The sequence below is a fragment of the Salvia hispanica genome, chromosome 1 (assembly GCF_023119035.1).
Source record: "Salvia hispanica cultivar TCC Black 2014 chromosome 1, UniMelb_Shisp_WGS_1.0, whole genome shotgun sequence".
Lineage (NCBI taxonomy): Eukaryota > Viridiplantae > Streptophyta > Magnoliopsida > Lamiales > Lamiaceae > Salvia > Salvia hispanica.
In genome coordinates this window covers 31,294,176-31,318,331 of record NC_062965.1, presented here as the reverse complement: position 1 = coordinate 31,318,331, position 24,156 = coordinate 31,294,176, and the positions used below count along the sequence as shown (strand labels likewise).

The 24,156-nt window shown below is 39.1% G+C and overlaps 1 protein-coding gene and 1 pseudogene across 1 annotated transcript; one reads left to right on the top strand and one right to left on the bottom strand.

The window, feature by feature from the left end:
- Positions 1 to 13,800: 13,800 nt before the first annotated feature.
- Positions 13,801 to 15,408, bottom strand: LOC125202784 (annotated as a pseudogene).
- A 2,648-nt stretch (positions 15,409 to 18,056) lies between these two features.
- LOC125202512 (exocyst complex component EXO70A1-like) lies at positions 18,057 to 24,082 on the top strand. The gene is made up of 11 exons (XM_048100918.1): positions 18,057 to 18,218; positions 18,321 to 18,416; positions 19,419 to 19,624; positions 20,953 to 21,198; positions 21,639 to 21,777; positions 21,880 to 22,092; positions 22,564 to 22,769; positions 23,026 to 23,223; positions 23,317 to 23,416; positions 23,497 to 23,732; positions 23,808 to 24,082. The coding sequence occupies exons 1-11, from the start codon at positions 18,057 to 18,059 to the stop codon at positions 23,923 to 23,925; spliced, it is 1,920 nt and encodes a 639-aa protein (XP_047956875.1). The 3' UTR covers positions 23,926 to 24,082.
- Positions 24,083 to 24,156: the final 74 nt, after the last annotated feature.

The window sequence follows — 24,156 nt, the reverse complement described above, 5'->3', positions numbered from 1 at the left end:
CCAATGTTCGGTAACACACCCACCCACCCACCCACCCACCCACACAACCCTGCACACACACACAATCACACACCCCTGCACACACACATAAACACACACACCTGCACATACACACACACACACTCAAACTTGCACTCACACCCCACACCCCTGCGCGCGCGCACACACACACACCCCATACACACACAGTCACACGCACCCCATACACACACCTGCACACACGGTCACACACACACCCCCCTGCACATACACACACACACCTACACATTCCTGCACACACACACAACAGCCCCCACGCATACACGCACCGCCCACACACATAACACATACCGTCACAGACACACACACTACATAATTTTTTTGAATTCAATTTCTTATCAATTATGATTTCACCGGACAAAGGAATTCTTTCAAATTCAATTCTAATTCCGTGTACCGAATGGACCCTCAATCTTTCACAACCATTTTCCTTTCCTTCTATAATTCCAGTCCTTTCTAACCATTCAACCCATAACTATGTGCCTAATCTTAGATAGCGCTAAAGGCAATTTTGATTAATTTCAGCAAAATTGATGATAAAAGAAATAAAATTTTCCTACCATGCCACTTGTGTCCGTACAATTGATGATTGTGCAATATATCATCATAACTAGGTCCAAACATAAAAAATATTAGCATTAGCCCAGCTCCCATCATTTACATTCAACTTAAATTTATTTTTCAGTATATTTTATATGAAATTAATTTTTCAATACATGTACTCTAGAAGCATCAGTCCACTTGAAATTATACTTAGAAACCTTAAAAAGAATAAAATTAGAATACGAAATGGAATGTAGAAATGAAAACGCTTTAAACCTGTGTAGTAAGCTGGGGAATCAAATCAGTATGATCTAAATTATTTCCACTATTTTTGTATCACTCTCTCTCACACACACAAACACATATTGCCATCTCTATATAAGTTGGCAACCATCAGCAGTGTATCATATGATCTCTTGAGTCTTGAGCTTCTCTCCATCTCAGAACCACATTTTGCATCATGGAGATGAACTCACCAACTCAAGAGAAATCTTTCACCAACTCCATTCCTTCAAAACTATACTCAAACCTAACAAAATTCATCAAGAAAATAAAGAAAATTGGAGAGGATGATCCAAGAAGGATCACACACTGCGCCAAACTTGGATTGGCTTTGACATTAAGCTCCCTCCTCTACTACATCCGACCCCTCTACAATGGCTTCGGAGAGGCCGGAATGTGGGCAATCTTAACTGTTATCTTTGTCTTTGAGTTCACTGTCGGTAAGTATATCATACTTCTGTCCCAAGGTAGTTGAGTTTTATTCTTTTTTCAAGATAGTTAGAGTCTTATTTTTTTATTGAAATCCCATCAATTTCTTAAATCTTGTGCCCGAAAAAATGTCTGAAGTACTTTGACGGAGGGACTGTGTACTATAAACATAGCGAAATATTTGTTGCCTGTATTTAAAATTTTCAATTTGTATCTTGCATTATTATTATAGGTGGAACCCTATCAAAAAGTATAAACAGAGGCTCCGCAACGCTGTTCGCCGGCGCTTTAGGTCTTGGAGCCCATCATTTGGCTAGTGTTTGCGGCGTCACTGCTTGCTGTATCCTATCAATTTCTAATTACACACTTCCTAGATCCAGTAAATCAACTAGATCACAAGGTCTAGAGACTCACAAGACTGGAAGTCTGGTCGTTGGTACGCAAGCAAACCTTCAAAACCCTCAACCACAGATACTAAACTAGCACAGGGAAGTAGGGATCGATCCCACAGAGATGGACTCGTAAAATACATGCGTAGAGAATTGGAAACTATTTTTGGGTTGGCTGCTGCCACGCATATTTTGGGTTGAGGAATTTAACTAAGTGAATTTGGAAATAAAGTATGCTATGCTAACTGCTAGATCTAGGCAAAAAATGAATTATGTATAAGAACTAAATCAAATCAACTACTAGATCTGGGACTTCTACGAACATCTCTAGACCAAGGAGATTAAAACAAGTGGGGACCAAACTCTGAAAAAGGTAAGTACGGACAGAATCGAATCTGCAGCCTAACTAACTAAAGCATCAACTGAAAATGACTTCATCTTCTTCAACGAACACAAATAAATGCAGAGATCGAGAAAAACAAACTCAGATGTAGATTGGAAACATAATTTTAACGGTAAACGAAACAACGACGGAAATCACACTACTAGACGAAGCAAACCAAGCAGAACAAAATCCCCATAATCTCATGCACAAATTTCACCTCCCCTGTTCAGATCCACACTTCGGATGCTAAATCCACTCCGGATCCAAGCATCCGAACAAAAATCCAACCGAACACAACTTCAATACCACGATTCTCGAATCTCCTAAAATATTCAGCAACAAATTCAAGAGAACATCTCAAATAAACAAACCAAAATAGCAAGCATCATAATAATCAACACGAAATCTAACTTCATCAAAGCAAATCAAATGTAAATAGAACGGATAAACTGATTCAGCAACAAAACAACAAGCTCGACTTCCAAAAGTGAAGTTCGAGACGGAACAGAGTAGTAAACAGAAATTAAGAGAACAATTGTTTCTTCGCCCTCAAGGGACGGTGGTGCACTGATACGTAATTCACGAAAACGAAAACCACCCCAAATTTCCCATTTCCCTAGTGTGTGTGCTAAGAGCGTGACTGTGTGTGGAGTGTAACCGATCTGCCATTCTTGTTGCGCACTCCTTTATTTATAAGCTTCGAGGTGGGGCCCAGCGAGGTATTGATTGACTTGATTGCCCTCAGCTTTTGGCTTCCTTCCTCTAGCTTTTCCTCGTGATTCCGTTCCTGCTCCTCGCTAGATATCCTCCTCCAGCATCTCCTGGATCTAGCGCTACACACACACCTGGCTTAACAAAACTTGTTAGATCCAGCAGAAATGTGATGTTTTTCACTACATAACCAATGCATGAAATTAGCCTTATCAAACTGCTCACACTTAAACCATACTTGTCCTCAAGTATAAAGACAAGAAGAAAAGAAGAATAAGGCGAATTTCAAGCATGGTTATCCCCTTGACCGACTCTACAGACTCTAGACAAAACTCCTACACCTAGACACAACTGAGGCAAAGCTAGACACTAAAACAAAGAGTACATAATCACATAGGATGAAAACATATAAACACATATGCATGAACTGGTTTCAACTTTTAGGCAACCGTCCCCACAAGATTAAGATCAATCCAACAGGCTGCACTCCTCCAAATAGGCCTTTTTCTCCCCTCTACCTAGCCAACCTGTCAGCTCGTCAAGATAGCCTGTTACTTCCCCAATTGTTAGATTCACTCGATCGCTCATTCCTTACCAGGGATGTTAGGACCGATTCTCTCTTAAGTTATTGCCAAACCACTGAAGCCTCGGGTTATGAGAATTTCCTCCTTCTATCCTCCGTCACTATCCCCCCCTTTTTTTTTTTTTTTTTTTTTTTCTGGACTTCGTCCAGCTTATACCTCCTTGATTTCCTGGACTTCGTCCAGCTTATACCTCCTTGATTTCCTGGACTTCGTCCAGCTTATACCTCCTTGATTTTTTTCTCTCTTTTTATTTCCTCCTCTGGACTTCGTCCAGCTTATACCTCCAAATTTTTGCGATTATATATTTTCTCCTTTCCCTTTTTTTTATTATTTTTTTCTTTTCTCTTTTCCTTCAGCATTCAGTGGCAGACTTTTGACATGTGTTAGCTCTAAGTGTTATCACAGGCTTATAACTCACCTCTAGAGTAGGGCTTCACAACTAGGCAAGTAAAGGCATTTACTATCGTTCTCGCTTCATTCAGATTGGTTCGGCTTACTAAAGAATCAGGCTTCTAAGTTGGAATACCTCCTATTTTCAATTGCTCTCCCTAAGGGAATCTGCCGTATTATATCCACTAGTTCATGCGACACACCCCTAGACCTACGACTCCTCAAAGCATAATAACACTGCATTGATTCCTCTCCCCCTCCCACTTCACTCAAGCTTGTCCTCAAGCCATCGTCGTGAAGGGGGGAAAACAGAGAATTCAATGCAGAATTAAACAACAATTTCACTTCTCACACTTAGACCGAGCAACGGGCTAAGTGGGAGAAGAATAAACCAACAGAAAACATAGAACTTCTCACACTTAGACCAAGCATTGGGCTAAGTGGGAGAAGATAGCATAAAACACAGCAACGCATGGAAATAAAACACAGAAAAAGAAACACAAAAACTAAAATTTACTTGGTCTGGGGAAATTGCTCATTTCTGGGGCTGGCTCCCGCGAGAGCCAGACGGTGGTGGAACACTGGGGCGGTTTGTTTTCACTTTCTTCTTCGCTGGTTGCTCCAGCTCTTCCTTTCCTTCTGCAGCTTGATCGAGTCCTGGTTTCCTCATTAGCATTTTCGTCCTCGGTGGATTTGGAACTTTCTCGGGAATAGTCGGGGTGGTCAACTGCTGGAATGGCTTGATCGAGGGACTGCTGTGGATGATCTTCTGTGCCTCGCCACTTCGGCCGATTTGGTTAGGGTTTGTAAGCTTAGAGAGAGAATGACAGTAGAGAGAGGGAGGAGCAAGTTGTGAAATTATTATGTGGAGAGAGAAGGTCGGTTCGCATCTTTTACACAGAAGAGAGAGACGGTTGCAGGCATGACATCAGCGACCGTACTCCTCCATAATTGTCGGCATTTTGAATTTCAAATTATAACTTCCCTCCTCAACTGCTCCTTCATGCACTCTTCCTCTAATTGATTCCCTTGACCGCGACCTAAAAAAATATGAAGACCCCAGACTCCTGGGTCAAGGTTAAAGTACGAGACATAAATCCCCTTTGAGTTTGGGTCTTCGAAAATATTTTTGGAAATTTTTGAATTTTTATTTTGTTTGGATTTTCTTTGTCTTCTAAAGCAATTAAACTATGTACAATTACCTTTGAATATTCTCGAATCCCCTGGATCAGTGTGTAAAAACATAACATTTCCCTTGACCCAGGAGTTCATCGAGAATATTCCTTTGTCTGGCTAAGTGATAACTGAGAGCGCACGTAGTGGTATTTCCTCCACTACGCATAGCTCAGAATTATCCCTATAGACTTTCAATCTATGGCCATTAACAAGAAAAGGGACCGAGTTAGGAGCACTTCCCTGGATTTCCACTGCTCCGTGTGCGCGGAGGCCAACGATGGTATATGGACCTACCCACTTTGACTTCAACTTCCCTGGCATTAGCTTGAGTCTGGACTGAAATAGAAGTACTTTCTGCCCCACCTGAAGTTCCTTGACCCGGAGGTTCTTGTCGTGCCAGAGCTTCGTTCTTTCCTTGTACCACATTGCTGAATCGAATGCCTCTAGCCGTAGTTCCTCCAGCTCCTGTAATTGCAGCTTCCTTTCTTCTTCACATGCCACAGACTTCATATTCATTTCCTTAATGGCCCAGTATGCCTTGTGCTCCACTTCCACGGGTAAGTGACACATTTTCCCAAACACCAACCTATAAGGTGACATCCCGATTGGTGTCTTGTAAGCAGTTCTATACGCCCACAAAGCATCGTCAAGGCGTTTACTCCAATCCTTCCTTGTGGTGTTAACTGATTTTTCCAAAATACTCTTTATCTCCCTATTAGAGACTTCAGCTTGCCCATTCGATTGGGGGTGATATGGTGTAGACAATCTATGATGCACGCCGTATTTCCTCATGAGCGCTTCTATAGTGCGGTTGCAGAAGTGTGTTCCTTGATCTGAGATAATCGCTCTAGGAACTCCATATCTGCTGAAAATGTTTGACTTCAGAAACTTGGCCACCTCTTTAGACTCACAAGTGGGCGTAGCCTTCGCCTCTATCCATTTGGAAACGTAGTCTACAGCGACCAATATGTAAGCATTTCCGTACGACGACGGAAATGGGCCCATAAAATCCATCCCCCAAACATCGAAAATTTCGCAGATCACTATGGGCACTTGGGGCATCTCATCTCGTCTCGAGATTCCCCCTGTCTGTTGACACCTTTCGCAGCATTGACAGTATTCAAAGGCATCCTTGTTCAATGTAGGCCAGTAGAATCCACTGTCTAGAACTTTCCTTGCGGTTCTCCTTGGTCCGAAATGCCCTCCACACGCCAAGGAGTGACAATGATGGAGTACATCTCTTTGTTCCCATTCAGGAATGCAACGTCGAATTATCTGATCTGCACACATCTTCCAAAGATAAGGATCATCCCACTAACTTCCTTTTGATTTGTAGGGTAAGGTAGCTTTGCAATCACTTCCACCTTTGCCTTAACCACTTGTATTCCCTTTCGTGAGACCACATGACCTAAAACAATCCCCTCGCTACCATGAAAGGAAGTGACATTTTTCAAAATTTAACTAGATGTTTCCATCTTTGGCAAGACTAGGTCAAGGCTGGCTAAACAAGTGCCTAAATGAGCCTCCATATACAGTGAAATCATCCATGAATATCTCGATGCACACCTCTAGTAGATCCGAAGTACCATCATCATGGGCTAAACGTTGGAATGTCCCCGGGTGCATTACATAGACCAAATGGCATCCTTCGGTAGGCATAAGTTCCAAAAGGGCATGTACTTCCAGGTCTTTTCCTGGTCCTCTGGGTCCACGAAAATCTGGAAATAACCGTCATATCCGTCGAGAAACAGAATACGAAGTAATGCCTCTCTAGCATCTCGTCAATGAATGGTAAAGGAAAATGATCCTTTTTGGTGGCTTCATTTAGTTTCCTATACCAATGCACATCTCCATCCAAGGACTAGCGAGGTAGCACCAACTCGCTCTTGTCATTTCCTTCACCACTTGTATTCCGTGACTTCTAGGTACTGATGTGAACCGGATCTAATCACCTTCGCTTATCCGGAATAGAGCATGATTCCGCGGGACAAACAGTTTCTAACTTCCTCGAGCACTTCCTCCCTTCATGTTGGATTCAAGCTTTCCTTGTGGATCAATGGCTTCGCCCTCTTTCCTCTAGTCCCTGAAGTGTGGCATGCAAAAGACCAGTGGCTGATTCCAATCCAGTCTAAAAACCACCCTATGGCCTTCTTGTTCCTCCTACATTTCCAAAGAATAAGACTTTCTTGGTCTTCTTACCAAGCGGCCGTTAATTATCACGTGGACAAAAGTTTCTCCTTCCTCCGTGTATGCATACTTTAAATTTTCAAAGTAAAGCTTTTCAACTCCTTTCTTCGGTGTGGATGGCTTCCTCGAAAAAGGCGGCTCTCGCCTTACTTCTTGGCGCCATTTCCTCTAGATTCGCTCCCTCGTCTGGGCTCTTTCTCGGAATATCCGCCGACGGGAATGATAGTGGTCAGGTGCGTAATGCCATGATCGCTTCATTGATCTGATCATCTCGTCAAGTCCCGTGTGAAAAGCCACACCATCCCGTCACCTCCCTTTCTACGCCTCGCCTGCCTCCGAATTGTCAAACTGCTCCCGCATTAGTTCGCCCAAGATATTCTTGGACTAGGGTTAATTACATCTACAACATGCAAGTTTTCAACATCAAGCGCTTTTTCACAGTCTTCTTAATGCCATGCAGCCTCATGATATCCGGCATATGGTTCCACTGGAAACACATCAGATGAATAATTTTCATGTGCTAAGGAAGTATCTCTCAAGAATACCCCACTGGGACTCTCAAGCAGATTCATTGGCCCCTATTTTATCACATGAAAATCAGCTGGGTATAGGAAATCATGCACTCTGACTATGACATTTTCCAATACTCCTTCAGCGAGCTATGCATGTACCATCACAACCGAATCACTACTTGTATCAACAAACCCACTCCCACCAATTTATCAATGCCATGTAGGACATTTATCAAGCACCTAGACCACACATGGCATGCTCAATTTTAATATCACCTATAGAAATAGGAAGAGTGAACATACTCCGGATCTCGTACACTTTGACGGCATCCTCCTCTTTGTATCACGCGGATACATTTTCTCCTATAACAATCTTCCTAATGTTTGGTTTTCCTCACATAATTCCTCTGATGAACTTTGCCGAAGGTGGGCATTACTTTCGAGCTCCGCAAAAGGCAGGCTAATCTCCGCCTTACTAAATATTTCCACAAGGTCCTCGCATCATCTTTCTTTCTTGGCTTCTCCTTCGATATGGGAATGGTTTGGGTCGCTTACCGTATTCGTGGAAACTCCCCGCTGGGGCCGCACCTGTCTCCGTTTTCCTCTTTTTAAGTTACATGTCCATGGCGGACTTGCTCTTGGGCATCTTGAGAATTTTTGTGCACCCGTCATTGTTAGCACGCATGTTATTACTGCATGTGTTGTTGGAAATTTACGAGGTCATGCACCATGTCATCAAGATTCCGCTGTGGTCGGAAACCTTGAATTGAACTGGGATTAAATCCTTGATTTTGATTGGTTCCAACCACCTGGTTCTGGCGAAAATTTCCCTGACCTCCTTGATTATTGTTGTACTGGGTTGCTGGACCTGGGTGACTCTGTTGGAAATTTTGATTGTTTCCTGAATTGTTCCTCTGATGCGGTGGCACATAAGAATTCCCTTGGTTGCTCTGGTTCCTGTTGTTCCAGTTATGCTGATCCCCTTGGTTACTTTGATTCCAATTCCCCATTGCATTCACTTGAGCTTGGAAATCTCCATCGAGTGAGGGATTATTGTAAAATTGAAGCTGATGTTCCTCTTGACCTGGGTTTTTTTCCTTATCAGTCGACCCAGGGGTATTTTTCTTTTCAATGGCATTTAGCAGTGCCTTCTCCAGTCGATCTATTCTGTCTCTAACCTCTTCTCCTTCTCGTTCCTTAACTGTGTTCGCGGAGCTTCTCCTCATGATAGCACGCGGGCAGTCATACGCCTTCTTCGCGTCGATTAATCTTCCCAACCGAGACCAATATTGGTTACTAAACTCGTTCAAAAACTCATAAGGACACTCATTCCTCCGTCCAGAGAATGTAGGTAAAACGCCCAGCACATTCGTCTTGATCTCAATAGACCGCTGACGTTGATTTGACACTATGGCATGAGCTGGCTCTCCGTCGAGATGTGCAGTTAGCGAACCAATCTCTGGGTCTAGGTCCACTAAGTTTGCCATTACAGACTCCTCTTCCTCCCTTTCCGAATGCTCAGTTTCTGACGACGACCGTGAATCCTCTTTCCCTTCCACTCTTCTTCACTCCCTGATTCAAACGGAAATGGATCTACAGTTGACAACCCCGATCTGGTAGTTATGGCGGATGTTGATTCCTTAACTTGCCACTTCAACTGCACGTTCCTTGACCAAGATGGGTTGCTCCAGATTCCTGACCTTGAGCCCTTGCTCATAAACTGCCAAAAGCGAAATTCAAAAGATTAAAACTATTTACACCAAATCTCTAAACACATAAACAAACTACGCCATCCATCCCCGGCAACGGCGCCATTTGAAGAGTTGATTTTCTTGCTTGCTGTATCCTATCAATTTCTAATTACACACTTCCTAGATCCAGTAAATCAACTAGATCACAAGGTCTAGAGACTCACAAGACTGGAAGTCTGGTCGTTGGTACGCAAGCAAACCTTCAAAACCCTCAACCACAGATACTAAACTAGCACAGGGAAGTAGGGATCGATCCCACAGAGATGGACTCGTAAAATACATGCGTAGAGAATTGGAAACTATTTTTGGGTTGGCTGCTGCCACGCATATTTTGGGTTGAGGAATTTAACTAAGTGAATTTGGAAATAAAGTATGCTATGCTAACTGCTAGATCTAGGCAAAAAATGAATTATGTATAAGAACTAAATCAAATCAACTACTAGATCTGGGACTTCTACGAACATCTCTAGACCAAGGAGATTAAAACAAGTGGGGACCAAACTCTGAAAAAGGTAAGTACGGACAGAATCGAATCTGCAGCCTAACTAACTAAAGCATCAACTGAAAATGACTTCATCTTCTTCAACGAACACAAATAAATGCAGAGATCGAGAAAAACAAACTCAGATGTAGATTGGAAACATAATTTTAACGGTAAACGAAACAACGACGGAAATCACACTACTAGACGAAGCAAACCAAGCAGAACAAAATCCCCATAATCTCATGCACAAATTTCACCTCCCCTGTTCAGATCCACACTTCGGATGCTAAATCCACTCCGGATCCAAGCATCCGAACAAAAATCCAACCGAACACAACTTCAATACCACGATTCTCGAATCTCCTAAAATATTCAGCAACAAATTCAAGAGAACATCTCAAATAAACAAACCAAAATAGCAAGCATCATAATAATCAACACGAAATCTAACTTCATCAAAGCAAATCAAATGTAAATAGAACGGATAAACTGATTCAGCAACAAAAACAGCAAGCTCGACTTCCAAAAGTGAAGTTCGAGACGGAACAGAGTAGTAAACAGAAATTAAGAGAACAATTGTTTCTTCGCCCTCAAGGGACGGTGGTGCACTGATACGTAATTCACGAAAACGAAAACCACCCCAAATTTCCCATTTCCCTAGTGTGTGTGCTAAGAGCGTGACTGTGTGTGGAGTGTAACCGATCTGCCATTCTTGTTGCGCACTCCTTTATTTATAAGCTTCGAGGTGGGGCCCAGCGAGGTTCCTCGTGATTCCGTTCCTGCTCCTCGCTAGATATCCTCCTCCAGCATCTCCTGGATCTAGCGCTACACACACACCTGGCTTAACAAAACTTGTTAGATCCAGCAGAAATGTGATGTTTTTCACTACATTTGATCACAACCATCCAATTCAAGGATCCAAGGGCTGAGATTAAGAAGGAAATAGGACACTTAGGATGCAAAGGAGCCTAACGCACCCCTATATATAAATATATATGGGAGATGATCAAAATAAGTATGTGTTTAAATCCAGAAATACAGCTCAAATCTTGGCCCTTGGATTAGATGATCTAATGGTCAATAATTAATCAAAAACACGGAAGGTCATAATTAAGTAGTTTTAGGTCATATTATAAGATTTGGGTTTATGTCATGTTAAGATCATTTTAGGTCATGCTTTGTTAGCATAACCTAAAAATAAACTAACTATAACCTAAAAATGCCCTACATATGACTTTGTTCTGCGTTTCTGTATTTAAATGTGGTTTTCATAGATCAAAACCCTATATATATATATATATATATATATATATACTATTTGTTTATACTTTATAGGATTTGGAAGTGAGCTTTCAACTTGTGGCGGTGATGAAAGTAGCAATGATTCAGGCGCCAAGCAGACTGTCGAGAAATCGCTCTATGGCTACAAAAGCGTCCTTGATTCTAAGGCGACAGTGGATTTGTTGGTCAGTACATCAGCGCTTTTTTATTAGAATTATACATGCCTACAAAAAAAAATAGTCTCACTTTTGTTTTTTGTCTTCCATTAAAATTAGTTCTACTATTATACTAAAATAAAAAATTACTCCTAATTTATTATTCATTTATTTAATTTTCTCTCTCTCCTAATTTATAATTCAGTTATTTTTTCTCACTATCTACTTCTTTCTTCTACTTTTTTCACTTTTTTCTTTTGGATTTTACCAATTTCACATAAAAATAAGTGGTGTCTACAAAATTATTTTTGATGGACAAAGTATTAGGAGAGTTTAAGTGTCTACTAAGTCTACTTTTACTTTTTGTTTGATTTCTTAAATTTCCTTAACTTTTTTCTTTGAGTTTTTAAATTTGCCCAATTGTCTAAATTCTATGCAAAATACTTATCAATCAATTGGCTGATTAATTTGGTAAATTTCTTATCTAGAAGAAACCATACTTATTATACCATAAAATCAACATTTATTTATTATTGTGAGTGCAGGCAAATCTTGCATGGTGGGAGCCTCCTCACGGTAATTTCAAATTCAATCATCCATGGAAACAATACCTCAAAATAGGAAGGCTGAGTAGGGAATGTGCGAGCCTCGTCGACTCATTAAACACACACACAATCTCAAAATCTCTCACAACAACAACGTCGTCGGAATTCCAAACGATAATCCGACAACCGTGCATCGAAATAAGCACGGAATCCGCCAAGGCCCTTATCGAAATCGCCTCAGCAATCAAGCAAATGAGGCCGCCGGAATCTGCCGAAACACACGTGCAAAAGGCCAAATCGGCCGCCGGTCAACTGAAAACGACGCTCCAAAGCTACTCGATGCCGCCGAAGCCGGATTTGCAGGAGATGGTGCCGCTACTCGTCACCGCGTCCGTGCTCATCGATATCATTAGCAGCGTCGACAAAATCGTGCTCTCGGTTTGTGAACTTTCGAGAAAAGCGGGTTTCAAGAATCCGAAGTCGGCCGGCGAACAGACGCCGGCGCCGGCGCAGATTTTTCACCGTGGAATCGTTAGCCCCGTCGAAGATGACGGTGATCATGTGGGGGTTGACATTCAGGCGGACTCCTCCACCGACTCGGCGGAGAAGAAGAGTGCTACTGAATTATCAGGCCTCACGGTGGTGATCTGTATATAATAAGTGCGCTAATTAATGTAAATTTTTTTAACATAATGCGAAATTATGTACCATAGAGAGATCATTATGAGTATATATTTGGGCTTTGGGTTGGTTTCTTCTTTTCCTAATTTTTAAATATTTCATCAGGTCATATTGTTATATAGTAGTAGTAGTATCTTTCACAATAAAGAGCTTGAATTCGATTATCCTCGTGATGGCGTATAATATTTTCTTTTCCAACATCTAAGTATACTCCCATCGTCCGCGAATAAGAGTCTCATTTTTCCATTTTAGTCAGTCCACGAATAGGACTTTGTAGTCCCGGTTCACTTCTACCATAAATGGTAATAGGATCCCACATTCTACTCACATTTCATTTAAAACTAATATTCTCTACGTCTGTCACATTTCTTGTCACATTTCTTGGCGGGATGAGTTTTAAGAAATGTTAAAAAAAATGAGTAAAAAAAAGTTAATAGAATATGAATCACATTTGTATATATATATATATTAGTTTTAAATGAAATGTGAGTGGAATGAGTTAGTGGAATGTGGGGTCCTATTATCATTTATGATAAAAGTGAATCGTGACTCTTATTCGCAGACGGAGGGAGTATATACAAATGGAACTTATATTCCATTAACTTTTTTTCATCTATTTTTCTTAATATTCTTTTAAAATCCGTGCCACCAAGAAATAAGACTTATAATAGTGGATGAAGGAAATAATATTGAAATTGTAGTGTGTACAAGGGAGGTATTTGTTTGAGTGATGGATAGATTGACCAAAGAAGTACACATTAATTAACTAATTTATAAAAGTGAACAGTGGATTAGTTTGAATTATTTTTTATTATTCATCTGACATCTCATTCAAAGCAAACGGTACCAAACACAGTACAATTAAGCATGTAATATTAAACAAGAACTCCCTCCATCCCACCATAAGAGTTATTTTCCATTTTAGAAAGTTTATTTATAGTTAGATTGTGTCACTATATGGTAGTAATAATTAACTTATTTTTCTTTTTCTACCTCATTTTCTTTACTTTATTCACTTTTCTATTTTATTATTTTTATTTTTCCCTTTATCTTACTTTACTTTCCCTACATTTAACACAATAAATATTTTTTTCTTAAATTTCATGGCGAAAAGAAACGACTCAACTATTTCAGAACGGAGAGATTATATCAACTAGAAGAAATGAATAAAGCCCAAAAACACCTCACTCTCAAGAGTTAAGACTCAATCAACGCCAAAAATATTAATCTAAATGAGTATCTTGATATGTCTAACAAATAAAGATGTAAATACTGCGACGTAATCAAGTCCCGTTGTCGAAATTTCATCATAAATGGAACAATAATTGCACTATACCAATCTTTGTTGAAAGCTGTTTTAGTATATTACTTTTAACTTTTGCATTTCGTAATATAAACATGTTTATAATAGGAACATGAAATTTTACACTACATAGTGGTCTTCATAATATATGTATGACTATATTACTCTGAAGTGTGGGGGAAGAGGCGAACAGGGAGGCCCTTGGTAGGAACAGGCATGGGGTCCATCACAATCTTCTCATCAGGAAAGACCATCTCCAGTTTAAACCTGGTGACCAGATGGTGCATGAACACCAGTATCTCCAGCCTCGCGTACTCCTTCCCGGGGCACATCCTAGGCCCCCCACCGAACGGCACGTACATGTACGGAGCCGGCCCCGACCCCTCGAACCGCGACGTGTCGAATCTCGCCGGCTCTGCAAAGAACTTCCTCTCGTAATAGGGAAAGGTCCTCTCAATGCTCTAACGCCCCCACCGGATATGGACCGAACTGTCTCGATGTGAGACTCATTCTTCACTAACCCTTTAAAACTTTTACTTTCTATTTCACTCTTACTTTATCTATTATACATTAAAACTCGTGGCAAACTAAATATTCATTACTCCACTTTTTAGGGACGGAGGGAGTAAGATTTTGTTTACCATTGTAGACACGATCGTAGATGTGGGGGAGCTCGGCGAGGTATTTGACGATGGAGGTGCAGACGGAGCTAGAGGTGTCGTGGCTCCCAATCAGCAGCGCTAGGATACTGTTGGCTATGTCTAGCTCCTGCGTGTCGTCGCTGGTGAGCAGCATGTGCGAGAGGATGTCCTGCGACGGCGACGCCTTGCCATCAGCGAGGTCTAGCTTCCGCTGCTTGATGATGGCGACGAGCTCCTTCCTGACGAAGTTGGAGGCCTTGATCCCCTTGTTGAAGGGAGTTCCGGGAAGATCAATGGGGATGGACATCACACCAGCGGCTAGTAGACTGAACGGCTTAGCAAATTTGTCGAGTTGATTTGGATCCTCAATGCTGACCAAGAGGCGGAATGCCACCCTGAATGTGTAGTTCTTGGCAAGAGGGAAGACGACGACCTCCTTCTTGTTATCCCAGCCCTCGGCAAAGTGGTGGCGGGCGGTGTGGTCCATGATCCCGATGTAGCGGTGGAGGGCTTCGGCTTTGAGGAAGTTGGGGAGCATTTTCCTCATCTTGATGGACTCTTCCTTGTAGGAAATTCGGATGGAGGAGGGGAAGATCTTTTCGACGGAGGATGGCCACCATGACTGCACGAGCTTGTTCTCGTTGGAGAAGAGGAACTTGTTGCCCGCGGCGCCACAGAAGACGGCCACACGCTCGCCAAGGAGGTGGGTGCGGAAGACGATGGGGGAGTACTTTGCCATCCGGTCGAAGATGAACTTCTCCGCGTGACCCTTCCGGCCAGTGGAGAAGAACTCGAGGCTCTCACCAATCACTGGCCACCCTGTCCTGCCCGGGGGCAGCCCTGCCCCCGGTTTGGACTTGTGGAAGAGGAAATTGAGGGACGAGAGCACAAAGGTTACCAAGAGGCAGAATAGAGACATGTATAAGACGTCCATGCGGATTATTTTGAGAGTTTAGTTTAAGTTGTTTGTGTAGTTTGATGGTTGATGCATGTTGGAATTATTTTGGGTTGTGTATATATACATATTATTTTCCATTTGTTGCGTTTCATATTGCTATACAGTAGAAGATACCACTCCGTAATTGTAACCTTATTTTTTGGGTTGAAAAATTATCTTAATTTGCGATTTGTTTGTTATTTTAGGAAAATGTTGCCCGTTATTGTTAAAGCTTCAAAAAGATCAATTTCTTTCTGTAACATTTATTTCCCATGATAGATACGCATCATACGTATTGTGTGATTATGGAATGCACAAAGCATATATTATGAAATAAAATACGAAAATAGTATATACAATATTGAGTTGGGCACGATTTCTTTGATGTTACCTGCTGTCTGTTAGTGTAAAATATTTGCGGGAATGAATTAGTGAGTGATAAATAAACGAAACTAGCTATAATTCAAATTTGTTACTAGTATGCACCAGAATAGTTCCAACAGCCCTTATATGTCCATTTTTCATGGACACACTAGCTCTGGCTCATTTATGGAGTAAAATTTAAAGGGAATTTCAAACTCCCACAACTTACAAAATTATTGAGAAACATAAATGTCTTGTTATTTTCTTAGATTTTATTCGTCATTAATTTACAAGAAGGTTCGAGGAGATCTCAGGTTCGACTCATAATTAACTTGCATTAAAGCACTAATAAATTTATGAGAATATAATTTTGACACTGGATAGTTATTTATTAGATGTGGATATTAACAAATTTAAACGTCCTATATAAATATATGCAAGAAAGCCAAAGCATGCATAGGAAATACTCTATCTGTCCCAGTAAATTTGTCACTTATTTTTTCATTTTTGTATGTTCTTAAAATTTGTCATCTTTCTTTTTTACTATATTTGATAATGGACCTCAAATTCCATTAATTCATTTTCACTCATATTTTATTATAAAACTAATATTATATAAAAGTAAGACTCACATGCCACTAACTTTTTCAACTCACTTTCTATAACATATCTTAAAATTCGTGTCATTTTAAATGGTGATACATTATAAGGGACGGAGGGAGTATATAAATAATTGAGCTGAGCACATATGATAAAATACTACTCCCTCCGTTTCGCCATAGTTGAGGCGAAATTTTTCGGCACAGAGGTTTAGAAAGGAATATTTGGTATGTTAAATAAATAGATAAAAAAGTAAGTGATAGGAAAAAGTAGATAGAATAAAGTATAAAGTGAAAAAAGTAGAGAGAATAAAGTAAGAGAGAGTAAAGTAAGAAAGAGAAAAATAATACCATACATAGAAATGACTCAACTATGAAAAAACATAGAGTACTATCAAAGGGATCGATATGCCCCTCAGTTTAGCATATCATTAACAGTTCGTTCACGTCAAAAATATTAGTAGTAACTATAGTGTTTTTTTTTCCCATAACGTATGTCCTATAAATCATTTTGAGGTTATTAAATTTACAATTCTACAATAAAAAAATTAAAGTCCAACCATTTCGTTTGTCCATCTTGTTAAAGTACAAGGGAAAGAAACAACTCAAAATTTGATTTGTAATTTATAAAATTGACAAACAATAATATGCTTCCCCTTCTCTTCGTTACGTGTTCACGTTTTCTATTTTGAAATATTCTTTATTAATTGTCTCATTTAACTTTTATTATTTTGATAATAAACTCATATTTCGCTAACTCACTTAACTCAATTTTTATTAGTACTATATTCAAATTTATCTAATACACATAAAGATAAGACTTACATTTTGTTAACCTTTTCCACTCACTTTCCTCTCTATTTTCTAAATTTCGTGTCAGGTCAAAGTGAAATACTAAATAATAGGGAGTGGAGGGAGTATTTTTTAAATATTATACTAGAAAACAAAAATAATTTTGAAATAAAGGATATACACGGGGCAAGAGTAGGGTGTTGCTGTAGAAGCATGAACAATATCATGAACGGTTCCAAGTTCCTACATCTAAAGCAGTAGGAGACATGAATGAGCAAGGATACACCCAAAAAAGATAGATTCTAATGATATGTGATTGCAAATAGAGTTTAACATATTTGATAGTCGATGGATGCTACATATACTATCTGATGCATCTTTCGGCGTTTATCTAATACGATCCAGTTCCGAAGTTAAACGTGCTTCCGTCATATTGGGAGACGGGTTCCGTTATAATTTTGTGAACATGAATCATAATAAAATAGACCTATATTATATGAAGTTGGTTAAAGTGAAACGAATGTTTTAATTATATAATACTCCCTCCGTTCCCGATTAATTGTCATTCTTTTTCATTTTAATCTGTCCTTCAATAATTATCACACCTTACCTTTACAATAAATAATATACCACATTCCATTAATTCAGCTCGCATTTTATTACAAAATTGACATGACACATTAATATCAATATTTAATCTGATGTTGCTATTTGTCTATCTGCATTGGATTGGCGGGGTCCAATTCCCAATAAAATCGAACAAATAGAACAGGGAAAACTATAAAAAGCTTGCACTACCAAATCTCCAATTTCATTTCATTTAATTTGGCAGTGAAGAAGAAAACCCTAACGCATGATCGACAATTACAGTCTGTGAGAATCGGAGGAACCACCAAAATGGGGGCGTACGCCGTCGCGATGGATACCCTAACGGAGCGCGCCGCGCTGATGCGTGAATCGATGAAGAAAACCCAGGCGATCACGGACAACGTCGTCACCATTCTAGGCTCCTTCGACCACCGCCTCTCCGCCCTCGAGACCGCCATGCGCCCCACGCAGGTCCTTCTCCCTAACAAACTTAAGTAATTATTTGTATTAGGAGTGAAATGCATGGACAAATGATACCACTCCTAATTTCCTAATCAAATTATTGGGTTTTAGCTGAAAACGCATTCCATAAGGAGGGCGCACGAGAACATCGACAAGACGCTCAAGACTGCCGAGTCTGTTCTCGATCAATTCGATCGCTCACGCGAGGTCTTCTCCTCTCACTCTATGCGTGTGTTTCCATTTTTATTTTTCAGAAAAGAAAATCGCCAGTTTGCCTCTTTGCTCGGATATCTTCTTTTCTTCTTTATTATACATTTTATCTTTTCATTTAGTGTTTACCTCATTTATTTCATGACTTGGAATCTTCTTAAGATACGATCATAAATACTTAGCATTCTGGTGTTAACTCCTCTAAATTAATGATATGAAAGTTCTAGGAAATCTTCTAAAGCTGTGTTTAATTGCATTTAGTATCACAAGTGAATTGCATAAATACTAGTTCGAGATGTTGCCTAAAATAGAAACCCCCCCAATTTCGATTTTCCGGCATAAAACAAGTGAATCAAGGAAAACAAAATTCAAGGGACTTATTGTCAGACCCCTTGATTACAGTAATAAGATACTACTCCCCATAGTTATCGAACCAAAGATGAATTTTACTGAATTTTTGTAATCCAATGTAATTTTATGTTTAGAACTTGGCATACTTTTATGGATTTAAATCATCGTCAACCAAGATTGGTATGCAATCAAAATGATAAGATGCAGATGAAGTATCTAAACATAATGTGTAACTGCTTCTGAATATTGTTTAAGCATTAACTAACCAAGGTGCATTCGACACTTTACTTGGAAGGTTTTAGATGTAAAAGGGTTTCTTTTTCTTATTTAAGATTTTAAACTAGTTGAAACTCATTAAGATGTTACAGATTTTAAATTGAGCTAGATTGCTTTTTTTTATAGAGCTCAAGTTTGATATAGAATCCATGGCTTGAGCTCGAAGACAGACAGTCCATGTGTAATTTATAGTAACACACATACAATGAATATACTGTCCGTTACAATGTTCAGTCATTTAAAGGTGAACAAAGGAAGGATCCTCGATATACTTTTCTTAACATATCAGAAAGTTCACAGGTCGTAATGAATCTTCTTTGCATTGTTAGTAGATTGAGCTCACTTCTATCACATTGAAAAATTAACTTTCAGGCAGAAGCTAAAATATTAAGGGGCCCTCATGAAGATTTAGAAAGCTACCTTCAAGCAGTGGAACAACTAAGGGGTGTCATTCAGTTTTTTACTGGAAACAAAAACTTTAAGAGTGGTATTGGGATTGTCAGTCAAGCCAACAACTTACTTGGAAAAGCAATCCTTAAACTAGAGGAAGAATTTCGACAGCTTCTCAGCTTGTACAGGTTCACTCATCCACAACAATCATATTGTTGCTATCTTGGTTATTCGTTTCTTTCAGAGTCGTGTTTAGCTCATATATAAGTTTGTTTGTGCATCATCATTTTATCCATGCATCTGCTACTTTTCTTTTCCCCCAATGATTGTTCGATGAAATTGTTTTATATACTCAAGATATGATCTTTGGGTACTATCAATAAACTCACCTTCAGGTGAAGTTGTTATTTACCTCGATCTTGAAAGAACTTCTGAGGCACTGTCACAATTTTCTTCTATGCTAGTATATTGATTGACTAATTGGTGTTCAAATGAAATGTATTCTGGTTACTGATCACATTAAGGTAACTATTGATCAAAATCACCTTATATCATCAATTGGAGCTTATCCTCTCTTTTTTTATAGGGTAAAGATCTTCGCTTGTGCAAAGGATGCTCCCTTACATGCTCAAATTTTTGTGTGAAGTTACACATTTCTTTTTTATTTTTGATTTTATACTTTTATACTATTATCTTTATCCTGTTTACTAGGAGATATTTTCTACCAGGCTATAGTTTATATCCAAGCTAACCTGTTATTAAGTTGATGGTGAAATATACCCTTTGATTCAGCCTTATTATGCTTTGTACAGAACCACCCCTTGCACTTGCACCATGCAAAAGCTGTAAATGCAACATTCATTTCACTTATATAGAAGATAGCTGTTCCTTGGCTAGTGACTAATGAATATACTTTTCTTCTTCCTATTTACATAACCAAAGACTGTGTGATTTTTTTTATATATGAGGAAATATCAAGTTTTGTTCACGTCTTTGTTTAACACCATAGGAATGCTAGAGTTATATCCAACTTCGTCTTTTAACGGATATGGATGCTTCCTGAATTTAATTTCTCATCAGATGCAAATTCTATGGAAAAGCTAGTTTCTAGAATTCCATCTCCTTGACATAGCTTTATCATGTTAAAAAAAACTTAAGATAATAGTCAGGCATTCTAACTTGACTCTAGCTTATCAGGTTAAAAAATATTAAGATAACAGACAGGCTTTATAACAGTTTAGTTTGATTTTGTCCTACATGTGAGCCTCAACTATTGACAACATCCTGACCAAATTATACTCAATTTGTGTTTTATTGACTAGGAAATCATCAAATTTATGTCTTTCTAAAAAATTTCAATTTCTTATCTCATTGAAGTTAAAGAAAATATTAGTATTATTTGTTTTAAGAGGTCGTGTCCCTTATTGAGATTTGTTTACTGTGATTGTCTAAGTTGTATGATGGTAGGAAAATAAAGACTTGTTGATAAACTGCTTATATATCTTTCTAATTTCAGCAAACCTATCGAACCTGATGTTCTCTTTGACTGCCTGCCAAATTCTATGAGGCCATCATCAGGATCACCTCGTGAAGGTGAACCGGCTGGAAAGAAACCATCAGACCACCATAACAAAAGTTCAGCAGAGACAGTGGTCTATCAACTTCCAACCCTAGTTCCTCCTAGAATCATGCCTTTGCTCCAGGAGATTTCAAAGCAAATGGTTCAAGCCGGTCACCAACAGCAGGTTGCCATTTTATACAGGTAATATTGTATATGCATGATTTTATTTTTGATTTTGATGTTGGCATGTCAGTTATTAGTGTTTTTAAGTCTTACCTAAGGTGAGAACTGAGAAAGGCATTGTTTGAATTCCTCGCAGTGAGGTAACATTTTATTTCCACTTTTCTGGGAATTGGATTTTGAGCTAATTCTGTTCGCTAGGTCTGATCCAATTATATCATACTGATCACATAAGATGGAAACATGTTAATACCTTACTACCCTATTGATTAACAAGTGAACAGAGGAACATGGTAACCTTCTGTTTTACTCTAGTCGCCTCTTCCAAATGAGATAAGTACTACTCCAGTATTTTAAAATTATATGGTATGCTACCTTCCATGACGTCATTTTGCATTGACTACATTATCATTTTTCACACTTCCGATGCAATTTTTGCTTTCGTCACTAATTTGATGTAGAGAAGCTAGATCCACAATAATAGAGCAAACTCTGAAGAAACTAGGCGTTGAGAAACTTGGTAAAGATGAGGTACAGAAGATGCAGTGGGAAGTTTTAGAGGCAAATATAGGAAACTGGATTCATTTTATGAGAATTGCTGTAAGAAGCTACCAAGAATTAATAACTGTATTCTTTTTTCCCGCCTTTTTCCCCTTCTATTTTCATCTCTCACTACACCTAATTGTATCATGCATGGAACAGGTCAAGCTTTTGTTTACTGCTGAAAAGAAAGTATGTGATGATATTTTTCTGACCTATGATAGTCTCAAAGATCAGTGTTTTGCTGAAGTAACTGGGACCAGCGTGATAACGCTTCTCAGTTTTGGAGATGCTATCGCTAGGAGTAAGAAATCGCCGGAAAAGCTATTTGTCCTGCTGGACATGTATGAGATCATGCGAGAACTTCAGCCCGAGGTATGATAAAATTAACTCTATGTCCATTGATTGGACGTTGGGTATATAACTGTGACTTTAACATTTCAAACTGAAGTAGGGATATTACAACTTCGCTATTTGAAATTTATGAAAATCTAATATGTGGACTGTAATTATAAACTTTGAGATGGAGAAAAAAGGGAATAGTGGACTGTTATTATGTAACGGATGGAGTATACGTTTTTGTGAATGGTCTTCTCAAAGATATTAATGTACAGAACCTGTTGACGATATTTGCTCATTTTCCGGATCCATATGATCCTTGTTTTTGTCTTATCTATATAACTGATGCTATATGCAGAGAAGATGACCTTGAGATATTGGCCAAGTATCACTGTCTTATCATTGTTTTAAATAAAAGTGTTATATCTTAACTGAAATTATGTCTCTCCAGTGCTTTATTATCCTTTCTAGCCATCTTTGCATCTAGCTTAATAATGCTGTTGACAGATGGAGGTCATATTTGGGAGTAAATACAGTACTGAAATGAGGGAAGCATTCACAGCCCTCACAAAAAAACTCGCAAAGACTGCTAAGAAGACGTTTGCTGAATTCGAGGAAGCCGTTGAAAAAGATTGCACAAAAACTGCTGTTCTTGATGGAACAGTCCATCCTTTAACCAGCTACGTGATCAACTATGTGAAGTTTCTATTCGAGTAAGTAAAAACTTGTGCACTCATGTTTTCGCTCACATTTTAATAAGGAAATCAATTTTGGATTACAGAAATTCCTAAATATTATCTTTATTCATGCCTTACTTCATTCCACTTGAGTATTAATAGTTTTAAGGTATTTTTGTTTTGGCTGATTTGAGCTTTTATTCCCGTTAAAGTATGTCAGTTTGCTGCGTGAAGCTTTTGATGACAACAAGTTACACAGTAGTACATTCTTATTTCATGTTTCTACTTTCAGCTATCATGCAACTCTACAGCAACTCTTCAAAGAGTTTGGCGAAAGCGATTCAGAACAACAGTTGGCATTTATAACGACCAAGATTATGCAGGCACTTCAGACTAATCTCGAAGTAAAATCAAAGCAATACAAAGATGCTGCTTTAACTCAACTATTTCTGATGAACAACATACATTATATTGTAAGATCTGTACGCAGGTGCGCGATGCTTATAACAACGAGTATATCATTAATTGGCTTTAGATTAGTGGAGTAAACACTTCATTCTTGAATCTTGTTTGTTATTTCTAGGTCAGAGGCAAAGGATTTATTAGGCGACGACTGGGTGCAGATACATCGGAGGGTTGTCCAGCAGCATGCTAATCAATACAAGAGAATCGCGTGGTCTAAGGTTCACATATATGGACTAAATAGTTTTGATGAGGGATTGTTATTTTGTTGAGCAATATTTCTGATTGTGAAATATGGCAGATTCTGCAAACCTTGACGATCCAGGGGGCGCATTCGGCAGTGGATAGCAACAGCACAGCTGGTGTTTCGAGGGTGACGGTGAAAGATAGGTTCAAGTCATTCAACACCGCATTTGAAGAGATCCATCAGCGGCAATCTCAATGGACAGTTCCTGATAGCGAGCTGCGGGAGTCATTGAGGCTTGCCGTTGCTGAGGTCCTTCTGCCTGCCTACAGATCTTTCATCCGACGTTTTGGGTACGTAGAAACCTCTTCTGCGCTTCACTGCAACTTGTGATCCAAATCTATATGTAATTCTTATATGTTGCTTAGGCCTATGATTGAGAGTGGAAAAAATCCAACCAAGTACATCAGATATACACCTGAAGATTTAGAGAGAATGCTGGCTGAGTTCTTCGAAGGAAAGACGTGGAACGAACCCAAGCGATAGATAGCTAGATAGATAGAGATACATCATATTAGGCTGCAAATTCCACTTGTAATTTTTTTGTAAAGTTTATTATTGCTTCTTTTATTCTGTAGAAATGATATTAATCTCCTTATAATGTTTATGCTTGTTCCTAAATAAATTGGTGGTATTTAATTAATCTCCTTATAACGTTTATGTTTGTTCCTAAATAAATTGGTACTAGTATTCAATTATGCGACAAGAGGATAAAAA

Bases quoted from the DNA above. Each gene is read 5' to 3' on its own strand.
- LOC125202512 (XM_048100918.1), top strand. From the start codon at position 18,057: ATGGGGGCGTACGCCGTCGCGATGGATACCCTAACGGAGCGCGCCGCG. The intron at 19,625-20,952 runs GTTCACTCATCC...TTCTAATTTCAG, and splicing joins CAGCTTCTCAGCTTGTACAG to CAAACCTATCGAACCTGATG. The intron at 21,778-21,879 runs GTAAGAAGCTAC...TGCATGGAACAG, and splicing joins TTCATTTTATGAGAATTGCT to GTCAAGCTTTTGTTTACTGC.